Genomic DNA, 13,486 nt, shown 5'->3' on the forward strand with positions numbered 1-13,486 from the left:
TATGAACACTCATTGAACGTCGCTCGAATATCACGGGGATGTCGTCTGAGATATACGGATCTGTAGGATGTTTATACAATCTTTTTTTTTTACTGTAAGTCTTATTTTACTGTGTAGTATTTCGATAGCGTTGGGAGCAAGCAAACATACATTGTCTGAGCGTCCGATACAGCGTGAATAAATAGTATTCGCGTGTTGCTCTCTTTGCAAAGCATTTACGTAGCATCCTTAAAAAAACAGACGAATGGCCTTACAGCTCTACGTAGCAGGTAATCACAGTAGAGCTGACATCCTGAATTAAAAACACAGTATTTGACAGGAAATTATGTCGGAATTATTGTTGGCATGGCATTGACTCAATGCAGGTGTAGCGAAATTGCAAAGGCACATCCATCCTCGTCACCGCTACAAAGTTTTTACGCCCCTCTATAATTAGCGCGATTTCGCTGAAACGACGTTGGCAACGCTTCGTTTCATTCTGCGGTTACGACCGATTGTCATCAAGCAAGATGGTGACTCATTACAGCAGGTATACCAGCAGAGTTCCAGTGCATATTACAGTGGCATTGCCAGATATGTTGTTTCGAGCAATGTGTATAGTCTGCGGGAAGTTATTGAATGTAACGACGCGCTGAGTAGGGCACTTCACACGCTTCGAATTTCGATATTCCCGTGCGACTTCGCCATTTGGAACAGGTACCAATACGGGTTCGTCCCATTATCTGCATTTTCATTATTAGGGGGTTCGCATGAGCTATATGGGCATGAGTAATATCTTGCTGACATTTTCCCCACATTGGTTGAATTTTTGCAATATGAGCCCACATTGCCGACCGACATTTTCCCCATTACTGCTCACACTTGGCAATATGGAGCATAGACAAAATGGCGTCAATGCAGGCTAGCTGGTGAATAAATTCCATGATAGGCAAGCCTGAGCGATGCGCAAGACACGTAAACAAACACAAACACGAGGGCTCAAAACCAGCAAGACGTTTAATATATAATAACGAACTTCATGAACACGTAGACGATGCGTGGGAAGACCGAGAGAGGGGGAATAGGGAATTGAGGACAAAGTGAGTTGAAGGAAGGTTAGAAGAGCCGCTTGAAGGCCGGATGGATACATACAGACGGCACACTAATACAATTGCCCACACTCTGTATGGCCAATGCGTCTCTCAAAAGACGTTTTCGCCTGTCTGGTTCCCACGCCAGCACCGCTGTCTGCGACCATAGGGGTTGATAATTATTACAGAGCCTTAGGTGGCCCGACAAATTTGAATCTGGGCTGTTTTTATGCTGGCCCAACCTTTGGTTAAAACCTTGAGACGTTTGACCTATGTATACAAAGCCACAAGCTAACGGAATTCTATACACAACATTTTTTGCACGTGGAACAAATTTGATGGTTCTGTGTTCAGCATTACATCCAGGCTCTGGTTTCGAAAAAGGCGTTAAACGATCTAACCTGAAGTTGTTCCTAAAGAGGAGACGGACCCCCATCTCATTCGACATAGCCTTCAAATTATGTGATATCTTGTGGTAGTACGGACCTACTGCCATGTTTTCGTTTTTCTCTTTTTCTTCCGTTAAACCTTTCGGGCGAGCATGAAACTGTGCAAGTAAATTGTGCTGGATTAGCTTAAACTCATATCCTGCTCTTTGTAACTTGGCGGTCTGTAGCTTGAATGCACTGAACACAAGATTTAAGCAAGACTTGGTCAGGGCACTGGTTATCAAGGAATTTATCAAACTATTTTTCACCAACTTAGAATGGCAACTCCTTCTAGGCAGAAAGGTTTTTTTAGTTGAAGCATCATAGTGCCAGCATAACCCACCTTTGAAGTGTAATGTCAAATCTAAAACCTTCAATTTCCCGTCGGCAGGATGCTCTTCCGTAAATGTTAATTTGGGGGCCGATTCACGAGCCACACGTTGCAGTTCTACCAAGCAGGATCGGGAACGAGACATAAATATCAGACCATCAACGTATCTAGCCACCAACCAAAACAGCGACCAAAACAGCGTCAGGCAAAGACGAATTTACAAAAGCACGTAAATGAAAGTCGAGGCAGCCTAAATAGATTTCAGATAGGAATGGTGCAAACAGACGAACCTGTGAAAACACAATCCTTTTGGGTGTATAAAACGCTATCTATGCAAGTTACATTAGAATTCAAGTACAAATTCAGCAATTCTAAAATATCACTTATAGCTATGCCAGCGTGAGACTGGAAACGTACCAAAAGATCCTAAACGCGTTTCACAGCAAAGGTTTTTTAAGAGAATAGTACAGATCTTTGACATCCAACGATATCGGGAACATTTCAGAACCATGAAATGGCAAAAGCATTTTGACAAATTCTTCGGAGTTTCTCAGAGATAAGGGGTTGGGTACATTTAAAACTGACAATGATTTCTGGATGAACGCTGATACGAACTTCTGCCAAGTGCTATTTTCATTAAGTACAATTCTAAGGGGTAGATTGGGTTTATGGTCCTTCAATAAAAATTTTGAAGAGAACGCGCAAGACGCAGTTCCTTTGATATCTTTACCAAGGTTGACATTTCGTTTTCATTCAAAATATTCGAAACATCCCTTTTCAATGTTCGAAGGTTCCCAATGAAAGGCACTAACAGCTCGTCAATCGCATCCGATCGCTTTTTTAAGAACTCTTCTCTCGGGAGAACACCAAAACGGCCAGATTTGTCAGTTTGAAGCAAGACGAGGATTTTAGCCTGCAACTCTTCCTGTGCCGCGACCACAGAACGGGATTTTGACACAGTAGCCGGGACCCGTGCATTGGGAAAGCTTGGCAATCGAATTTTCAATGAAAGCATGTGTTTGGGAACCACATTGCAGCTATGAGGTCCACGTCGGAGATGAAATCGAACTTTGAAGGTTTCACATTAGGAGGCCATACCAGTCGGGGAACAACTCCGATTCACGATTTTCTCGATTCTAGATGGTGCCACGGTCGACGTCCTTATCACGCCGTTCACCTCCGACTGCGAAATAATCCCCATTGTGCATGGTTCACGTCGCGAGTTTAAGGCGGCGCGCACCCTTTGCGCTCTTTGTCGAGAGGTAAAGTGTCGGACTTTGACACGAAAGGTCCGCAGTTCGATTCGAGACATTCACGTCTTTTATACTTACTTGCCGTACTACTTGCCTTACTATACTTACTATACTTACTTGCCTTACTATACTTATTGTATGCCGACGTACAAGTGTGATCGGATAGTACGGATGACAATATGGGCAGTACACACACAGATGGTATTATAAACGAATGTTGCCAGCAGTGAGTCTGAGGACAAGGCGATTCCCAATTAAGAAATGAGGAAATGGCCAAGGAAAGGTATCTTCATATGCTGTCAAAGCTCGCCCAAGATGTTGGTATTTCGGAGGCTCTCAACTGGATGTACCAGCGGCTGTAAATTAGGCCATAAACACACAGCGCTTACAGTGCAAGTCACGAAAATCTAGTGCTCGAAACAGTATTCCCTTCTTTTTTTTTTTGTACTCGCTTACATGCAATTTACCTTGATAATAACTCCATTATTCATGCAAAAATGACATTTTGGTATGTATATTTCTGGTAAGTAAGCATTATCAAATATATGAATTCATTTACAGGGCGTTGGTGCAAAATACTTTTCAAAATTTTCATCGCAGAATAGACTTCTTTACCCGAAAACTTCAGTAATCCGTTCCCCTATGTTCCCTCTTCTTTTTCTTTCATATTACATCGGCTCAGAAAAGTGATGTCAGTCGACAACCCCCAGAGACAGGGGCCTCCCTTCTTCTCGCATTGGTGTGCCAGTTTGCAAAACCGTACAAAGAAGGTGAAGGGCGATAAAGGCTTCGGGTCGACCCAACCAAGGAAGATACGGAAAGGTCGAGCGGCGAGGCCTCCCAGCGGGAGTCGCGATATTTCCAACAGTCTTTTTTGTTTTTCTGGACGCCAAGAGGAACGATTCGACAAAAAATAAAAGGACACAGACTAGAAAGATATTAACAATGGTCACCTGACAACATAACAGGTTCTTGTTTGAGTGTTGCAAAAAGTGCAGTTCGGTCTCCTTATCATGTGGGACAGGAAAATCACTATTCTTGTAGGGCAACACAGATGCAATTACAAAATTGGCGTTTCCAGAGATGAATATGAGCGCTAGTTGACAAATGAAGGAATGATCACCGAGAAGTCGTTTCCTATGTTCAAAGCTTGCCCGAGATGCCGGATTTTCCTCGCCGGAAAAAATGTCCCCGGGAAGAACCATCCCCAGGAAAAGCCCCAGAGAAATCTTCTCCGCAAGAACGAAAGCCGTTTGATCGAACGCGGGGCATTTCGTCCAAGGCAATCTGATCGAACACCGTTTCATCGAAACGGCAGCGGTCGTTTGATTTTTTATTGGTTCGTTTGAAGCAGATGCATACTCTAAACAAGATTGAACTAAAGTATTATATGGCTGTTAATAGAATATCTTTATTTTATACAATGGCGAAATTTCCTTCTTAGCATACAGACTTCGGGTGCCTTTCGTGTACATATCACTATCATCGTTCCCTGTCGTCAGCAGTGAAAAGGGTGCCCAGAAGAAGCACAGACTATTTGCTGCTCCCAACTTGAAGACATTTTCTTCGGTATGCGTCCCACTTGTTCGCGGGATACAATAACAACAACTTTATTTCGGGATGATAGGTGGGGAGTTTCATCGCCGGGCGCGATACTCTACCGCATTGCTGGAGGTGAAGTGGGGACTGAAGTAATGGGTCCCGTTACAATTTCACGGGATACTTCCGCATTGTTCCATTCAATTTAGTTTCCTTTCGGATGGGAGAGAGTAAAAAGCCAGAAGGCTGTGCTGTTAGTGAATGACAAAGGTCCGCAAATAACCAGTGGCCTCCTCTCTTTAGCTGAAAAAAAGAAGAAGCAAGAAACAAACAAACAAAGAAGGGGAGAACACTTATTGCCTGCTCCGTATGTTCGAGTCAGTTACAGAAACAGAGGTGCTAAGGACACGCTGCGAGCTTCGAACTCCCTTCGAAGAATCATCTTTCGAACAAACGGCGTCGCTCAAACGCCTTCGATCAAACTGCGTTCGACCAAACGGCGTTCGATCAAATGCTGTTATGCTGTTTACGTTGTTTCTTATTCATGTTTGTACGTTATCAATTACTTTTCTTCAAATAACAGCTTAGGATTTCGGAATATCCAGTTATAATGTGATGAGGAGGATGCGATGGACTGTGGACGGTGGACTGTCAAAAACAAGCCTAAACTAACCAAACCTCTGAAAACTAACCTAGGACCCGGTTCTAAACTAGGTTCCCACTGGGGGCGATTTCGCCGTATCCCGGAAATTACAGGAGCGCCGTTGTGAACAGCTGAGTAAACGGATCATAGCCGACCAAGCTCTATCACATTATTTATTTAAGTTGGGAGACGGGATTCTTTAAATTATCATTGATGCTAACGCATAGTAAAACCATTGAACAAGGAACATAAATGCACCCGCTGCGCCGCTTGCATTGTGCCGATTACATCTGTTCTTTCTGTTCCTCTCTCGCAAAGTTTGCTGAGTACTGACAACGCGGTAAGATTAGGAAGCGATTCTCCATCAGCAAATAAATATTGACTATGACACGAGGTGATTCATCACTAGTGATTTTCCAAGGTCCTGCTGCCTTCTACTTATTTCTGGCAGATATGTTGGGAAAATGGTAGCCGCGTTATGTTATAAAGAGGAGTGCTACAGAATACTGAGCGCAATGACCTTCTGTATTCGTACCAACGAAAGTAAACGCATATGCCCACTATCCTGAGGCTCTGACTTCACGCTCGCTGAACGTGGGTATGGTCCGACTTATTCACAATACGATTATACTGTGATGTCCAATGAGGTGGTGTCACGAGATTGGAAGGATTTTGAAAAGCTCATACTTTAGAAACGATTCAAGTGTGCCGCTTGGATAGACGCCATGAACTGTAAGAACTTTCGCGATCGTCACGCTAGCCCCCCCTCCCCCATATGTTATTTTCTCCTCGGATTTGCACTATTTGCGTGGGTCGGCTAGTGGCAGTTAGGGGGGCTCGGGCCCCCCGTAGCCTCCCCGTAGCTACGCCACTGACCGGAATACTAGTATTTTCATATATAGTTCTTTTTTTGTTGTTGGTGGTGGCCAGACACTGATGTTGATGTACAGTATTTTCAGCAGAAGCGGAGTTGTAAGGGCAATGAAACAACTGAATAAGTGGGTGTAGAGCTTTTATAACCCATAAACATCGGCACAGAAAAAGATGTAAGGACAACTGTAAAACCTGTGTCTCACCGACAGTAGAGAAATACAAGCATCCAGCGAACGATATGGCTAGCGAACTAATGCAGCGAACTATATCCATTTAATGTTGTTCGTTGAATGGAATGTAGATGTAATTATTCATTAATACGTGAAAAAAAAACGAAAAAAAAAGAACCCTATGTCTCCTAATTTCAACAAATCCGCAAAGCGAACGATAACACTCGGTCGGCTGTGATGTGCTTCATCGACTATTTAGGTTTGCATCTATATTTCAGGGGCTTTTAGTGCACAATTATCCGCACTTTACCCACCACGCACTTTCTTTTCGTAGTAAACAAGTTGTACATTATTGTTTTTCATCTTCGCTGGCTAGTCTATTTGCGAGCACGAAATGCTATGCATTCCAGTTATTTGATTTCTAATACAATAGCCACAAAACTTATAAACTTCATAATCAACACCATTCCATTCAGTGGTCATTCACTAGAGTGCTCACCCCGTGTCTCTTTGGCCTTTCCGTTTTCAGCCTTCTGATTTTCGGCTTTCTGATAGTTCGACGTTATGATTTTCGGCCTTTTATAGGCTCAATACTTACACTCAGTCAGTCTAAATAAATGCATTGCATTTAGCAACAGCTATTCAAAAAAAAAAGAAATAAAAAAGGAGAAGGAAGCTCCTAAAACTCTTTGAACTCCGTCTTTATGTACGCGAGGAGGTCTCGGAGCACGAATTCCGTCTCATAATGCGCTGATTATTACCCGGAAACTTCAGTACTCCTTGGTTTTCGCAGGGTACTTCACATTACACCAGACCTTTCGTTCAGCTGGTTCAGCGTAGAGTCACTAGTTCAGTGGCGAATCCCCAGTGACCCGGAGCTTTTCCTGATCTTCCTCAGAAGGCTTTCCTTTGTTTGCGGTGCAAAGAACGACGGGTACAGGTTTTGGGTCATCCAACGCGGAACCAGCAAGAAGTGTCGAAAGATGGAAAATCCAGGGAACCGGTATCGAAACATTGGCCGTATCTCAAATAACGTGATCGAAGTCCCCGTTGAAAAATAAACAACATGAACATGAAAATGCAAACACCGAACTTTTACTAATCTAATAATCAACTACCTAATGTGTTGTTCCGTCGCGTCCGCCCCACTAAGCCGAAGCAGCCAAAAATGTGGCTCTCGTTCGCTAAAATGACTTGGACAGACATCGAAATTTCATGCATGATGTAAAACCCCGAAAAACTAGGGAACACGAAGGGACAGACACAAACACGAAGTCTCAAAAACAGCTGTTCGTGTCTGTCCCTTCGCGTCCCCTAGTCTCAGGGTTTTACATCATGCATCATCTTCACCAGCTCGCTTGCTTCCTAGCCATTTTTTCATCGAAAGTTGTTGAGTTTGTGTGGTAAATAGTGATGTCGGACTTTTAAACACGGCATATCATCGTACCAAGCAATCGAGCATTGTCGTTGGTTTTCCTTCTTTCGCGAACGTGAATTTGGGTTCCGGAAAAGTCTGTTGCCCATTGCCTGGGCTGAAATAATTGTGCAGCGGTCGCTTGATCGATTTTTCTTATTGGTTCACGTGGAGCGTTGACGAAAAAATAATAATAAGATAAAAATGAAAATAAATCTATCAATGAAAGAAAGAAAGAGAAGAGTTCTACCTGCAGTTCTAAATGCAGTTATCCTGAAGAACATTTATTTGTGTGTAATCCTCTTGATCGCTGTTTCAACATTACGAACATTACAGGGCAATGAAAGATGGAAGTCACTGAAAGGGTTAGCCAGCTGTAGGGGTCGAACCCACATCTTCTTCACCCACTCCTACAGCTGGCTAACCTTTTCAGTGACTTCCATCTTTCATCGTTAATTTCATAGGCAAATTGAGGCTTTGTGTGTGTTTGTCCTTACTATGTTGTTCCAGCCTCAGAGCATCAGTTCTCTCATATTACAGGGCAGTCATGTTGAACGTTACTGGAATATTTGTAAAGTCGGCCTTCCACTAATCGTAAATACGGCAGATTCTCGTTAGCCTTATGAGACAGTTGTCTGAGTAAACACAAACCCGGCAAAATCGGGCAAATTGACGTTTCATGTGAAGCTAATAAACTCATCTCAATTCTCTATACGCGCACCGAAAAAAGAAGACGGTTGTTGGCCTGTGGTTGTTGGCGACAATGCCGGCTCAGACGATAATCCCTTTACGAGCAGCTAAGTAAGCTTTTGTTCTGGTCTCCAAGGTCATGCCCTAAGTCAGCGGTCCAGGAAAGTAATGAGGAGAGAGGAGTCAGCTGTCTCGTCAGAACGATGCCGTTCACTGGACTTTTAGTTGGTGATTTTGCGTACTCACATTTCATGCTTTTTTATAAAAACGATCTATCAATTCCTGAAACATATCGGGAGAAAGTAAATGGAACGTTTTTTTTTTTTTTTTGAAATGGCTATAGAAGTTTAATAAAAACCTGTCCAAAGAGTCAGGGGAAAAATTTTGTATTTTTTCATGTTCATGACGTCGCCGTAAAATACATACGACATGTATGAGAAACCTAATAACATTATTCTGTTCATCCCGTCTTCCTCTTTATGGTGAAATCACCCGCGTCAAAATCTGCGCGATAGTTACCGAGAAAAAGCATAAGATATGTTCCATAGGAAATACATTGGGACGGAGAGCTGGTATGCCCTCTTAAGGCAGAACTTCGGCGTTTTGGAGAGAAGGTCTGTGAGGTGCGACGACAGATGCACACTTGCAGGATTGACGGAGAGAGTTGATGAATGGACGTGCTCTTCACGGCGTTTCACAGCAGGTTTGCGAACCGAGCGACGGAGGACTGACCGAAGAGAAGCGAATTCTTCTTCTTGACAACGTTGCCAATCGGAAAATTCTTGGGTATGCCAAAAGTGTGAGCATCATACCGACGGGAAATTGAAGTTTTTATATTTGACCTTACACTGCTGGCAATATGGTGCTTCAAGTAAAAAACCCCTTCTGCCAAGAAGGAGTTGCCATTCTAAGTTGGTGAAAAATAGTTTGATAAATTCCTTGATAACCAGTGCCCTGACCAAGTCTTACTCCAAATCGTGTTCAGTGCTGTCAAGCTACAGACCGCCAAGTTACAAAGAGCAGGCTATGAGAATAAGCTAATCCAGCACAATTTACTTGCACAGTTTGAAGTTCGCCCGAAATGTTTAATGGAAGAAAAAGAGAAAAAAATGTAGTAGTTCCGTACTACCACAAGATATCACATAATTTGAAGGCTATGTCGAAGGAGATGGGGGTCCATCTCCTCTCTAGGAACAACTTCAGGTTAGATCGTTTAACGCCTTTGGTCAACCCCTATGGTCCCAGACGGCGGTGCTGGCGTGGGAACGAGACAGGCGAAAACGTCTTTTGAGAGAAGCATTGGCCATACAGAGTGTGGACAATTGTATTAGTGTGTCGTCTGTATCTATCCACCCGGCCTTCAAGCGGCTCCTCTGACCTTCCTTCAACTCACTTTGTCCTCAATTCCATATTCCCCCTCTCTCTGTCTTCCCACGCACCATCTACATGTTCATGAAGTTCGTTATTATATATTAAACGTCTTGCTGGTTTTGAGCCCTCGTGTTAGTGTTTGTTTACGTGTCTTGATCGCTCAGGCTTGCCTATCATGGCAATATGGAGCCTTTGTGTCAAGTTTCAGCCAATATGGGGAAAATCCTGGCAATGCTTCGCCTTTGTGGGTCAATATTCTGTGCTTCCTGAGGACGTTCGTGGGACCTTGGTTGCCTGCTGAGAACACGCGCAATACATGTAACAACACTTTTTCAGTACAGCCTGGTTGCTCAATATATTTAAGAGAAATACTAAGAAGCTGAGGCTGAATATAAAAAAAATGAGAGGCTCAGCGAAACTGAAGTTCGAAAATGATCAGGAGAACCATCCACTACCGCCAGACCGCGGTCGAACAAGTTTGAATCTCGATGGGTGGATGCCACATCCCAGACTGCCCCACCACCGCCACACCAACGCAACTGCCTCAACTAGCCTTGGCTACGATCCTCGACTGAAGCACACTGTGACAAAATCTGTAGCCAACGGAAGCTCCGGAGTAAGCGTTGCCAATTGGTTTCGAAATTGCACCTGCTTTCACCAGCTAAAAATACGCTACGTTCCCTCGACTGATTCGGTATGCCTTCCTGCGGCCACCCACAGAGAAATTAGAGCTCCGTCCAGCTCCTTCCTCAGTTCCTCTTTTGGTCTTCCTCCCCGCCTTTCCTTCTAACCTCTATCCGTATGGTTTAGCTGGCCTTCAAGAAAGCCACCTTTGCCGTTATGTGCCGTGATTGTTACTGAAAAGAACATTGTGTGAGCATCATCATCGTCGTCATCACTGCCTCTGACATTTCATCACTTTCACCATGGCGTTCATAAAAGCGATGAACTAGGCCACTAGACTTCATAGGCCAGAATCGACGCATCGACATGTACTAGCTCTTTAATTCGACCCTTTACGAACCTAAAGTCTTAATGCTATCTTCTATAACGTCTAACTTGAATAAAGGTCGGCTATGGTAGCACGCCTGCTGTTCACACCTTTACTCATCGATATATGACCTGGCCAAATGAAGATATCATCTGGACCACCACTGTGTCATCACGCGACCGGCTGGGCGACACCGTCATTAATTTTTTGTGTGCCTGACATGGCGCGGTCGACAGGAGTTCCACTCTATTACAGGGCAAGATGGTTCCATATTCAGTCGGTTCCGATTCCCTGCGGCATCTATTTTGTACAGTTCAGTACTCACTGTTGTGTTCACCTCCTTTTCGGAGCAGAATAGAATTTTCGCGCGCTTGTCTCCCAAGCTCTCTTAGAGATCAGGAAAGTTCCTTATCTTGTACATTTTTCTCCTCGCCGCGGAACACCATCTAAGGCTGATTAGCAATATATGCGAGTTTAACGTGACGAATTTACGTCATTTTATGGCTTCGATCACGGATGATTGTGTTAACAAGAAGTTAGTTTTCATTTTCTACATTAATCTTACGCAAGTTCGGTGGAACGCTTTGCCACTGAAGTCTCTCAGGAAAATCCTCTACCAAGACAAGCTCGTACTACCTATTACCGAGCTAATGCCTTTCATCAAACGCCTGCTGTTCCATACCTTTATCCATCACTATCAATCTTGGTCAAATGTTGATATAATCTGGACTGCCGCTTTTGTCATTACCGGCCGTCAGCGACTAGCCAGTCTTCCATTTTTTGTCCCTCGAAGTTCCCCGCTTATTGTATTCCTTACTGTTTTCATTCATTGGTGATTAAATATTGGTAACGATTTCCGTTCCTGCAGGATGTCTTTCGGTTGTTTTTGTGCCTCAGCTCTTTCGGTGTCGGGTTCCGTTCTCGTTTCTGTTCCCGATTTTGGTAAGACGAATGAAAATACATTTTTGTTTCTGTTTCGGTTTCTGGTGTTAGTAACGAAACCATTATCGTTTCTGTTTCTATTTTTGTTTCCGATGAAATTCAGGTAGATACCGTTCATAGTTTCAGCATCTGTTTCCCGTCACAATCCCTGGTTGCGTGGCACGAAACAGAAAAACGTTCGAAGGTTCATGATTCATATAGCCGCGGAGATGCATTTTGTACTCAAATAGCGCACAATACACGACGGGAAAGTCATTGGCTATCCAAGTGAGTTTGGACAACGTCGCATGTCTTCATGTACAGTTCTACGTATATCACATGTATGTTTATTTTTGCAAAGGAAAAAACTAAGAGAATTCGCGTGCCGATGCTTTCATTTCAACGACTCAGCTGAAATGACGATGGGTCTAAAGTTGAATAACTCTCATACGATTCACGTTATTGGACCGCGATTTGGATTCAGACACAGGCGTTCATCTATGTGTACGTCCATGGTGCGATCTGTTTAATGAACGCAACAACACAGCGCAGCAACCATCGACGACACAACATAGGCGCTGAGTAACAGCTGAAGTTTATGCTGTGCACCGCAGGAAAATAAAAGGGTAATGGGAGGGAACAAGGGAATACAGGGCACATTGGCTACACAGGAGAAGCCTCTAGATAGGCAATCTCCCGTAGTTGAAGCTCAATGCAAAGTGCACTGACAGCTTTCTTTTCTGTCACGCATCGTGAGAGATTCGAATATCGCTCTAGTGCACTGATCTCTCTGTCTGGCGAAAACCCGAGTGCTCCCTAATATAGGTCAGTAGCCAGATGCTCCTGAGTGCAGCGCCAAATTGTTTTCTGTCCCTGATTTTAGAGATGTAGCATGTTACATAAGCCTATCATTAAGGTACCTCCCCGTCTGGCTTCCGCACGAATTGTCACAGGTCACCGGAATGTCATAATGGACAAAGTCGCTCTACTTTCCGTGCTAAACAATAATCGTTTCTCCTTTTTTTCCTACAGCTGTGCTTCTTGAAGAAATGTGGAAAGAAATACAGCGAGATAAAAGCGCTGTCCCGTCGTAACTGGAACCTACCAGACAGCCATTACGACGAAATGGATGCCTGTGCTAAATATCCATGACATGACGTTCATCTGCTCCAGATTACCTGGTCGTGTCGTGCTGGCTACTTCGATTCGACTAAGTGGCTGCAGCCGCTGTCTTGTGTTCAATATTGCTGTTCAATATGTCACTCTATAACAGATTGATGCTCATTTGCCACTTGTGCGATAATTGTTCAAACTGTGCTACAAGAGCTATAACGTGAGGTTGCGTAAAGTTGGAGGCAACTCAAAACGCGGCTGATTCTTGGATGGTTATCCTACATCACGCGCTCTGAGTGCCGTCAAACTACTTTGCAAGTGTAGGTTATCCGGATGGTTTTAAATTTGGTTTGCGAATGTCAAGGCGAACGACAGGACAGAGATAACCATGACACATTACGCGTTTTAAATACGCAATAACACTTGTCACTTGTACACCTGGTTCGGTTGGGTTAGGTTAAAGGGAGACTCCGCATTTTTTTTTTTTTGTAAAGGTGAGCATCACACCGAACACGGAGCACTTCTCGATGCCGAATACAACAAACTAATGCTTTTTGCGCTGGTAGTTAATTCGTAAATGATGACAATGACAATGACAATGATGATGACCGAAATGCGAAAAGCAAAAGAAAAAAAAACAAAAGTTCCGTACTAGGGTGCTTCGTCCGGAGCAGGATAC

The 13,486-nt window shown here is 43.7% G+C and overlaps 1 protein-coding gene across 2 annotated transcripts in view; it reads left to right on the forward strand.

Annotated features, from left to right (window-relative positions):
• LOC135376027 (uncharacterized) overlaps positions 1–12,972 on the forward strand; it is a 58,676-nt gene extending 45,704 nt beyond the window's left edge. For both annotated transcript variants that reach the window (XM_064608639.1, XM_064608640.1), the window contains one exon: positions 12,727–12,972. In XM_064608639.1, coding sequence (XP_064464709.1) covers positions 12,727–12,846 — 120 coding nt within the window. In that variant the 3' untranslated portion in view covers positions 12,847–12,972. The remainder of the gene's footprint in view (positions 1–12,726) is intronic.
• The last annotated feature ends 514 nt before the right edge of the window (positions 12,973–13,486 follow it).

The sequence above is a fragment of the Ornithodoros turicata genome, unplaced genomic scaffold, assembly GCF_037126465.1.
Source record: "Ornithodoros turicata isolate Travis unplaced genomic scaffold, ASM3712646v1 ctg00000979.1, whole genome shotgun sequence".
In the NCBI taxonomy this organism is placed as follows: domain Eukaryota; kingdom Metazoa; phylum Arthropoda; class Arachnida; order Ixodida; family Argasidae; genus Ornithodoros; species Ornithodoros turicata.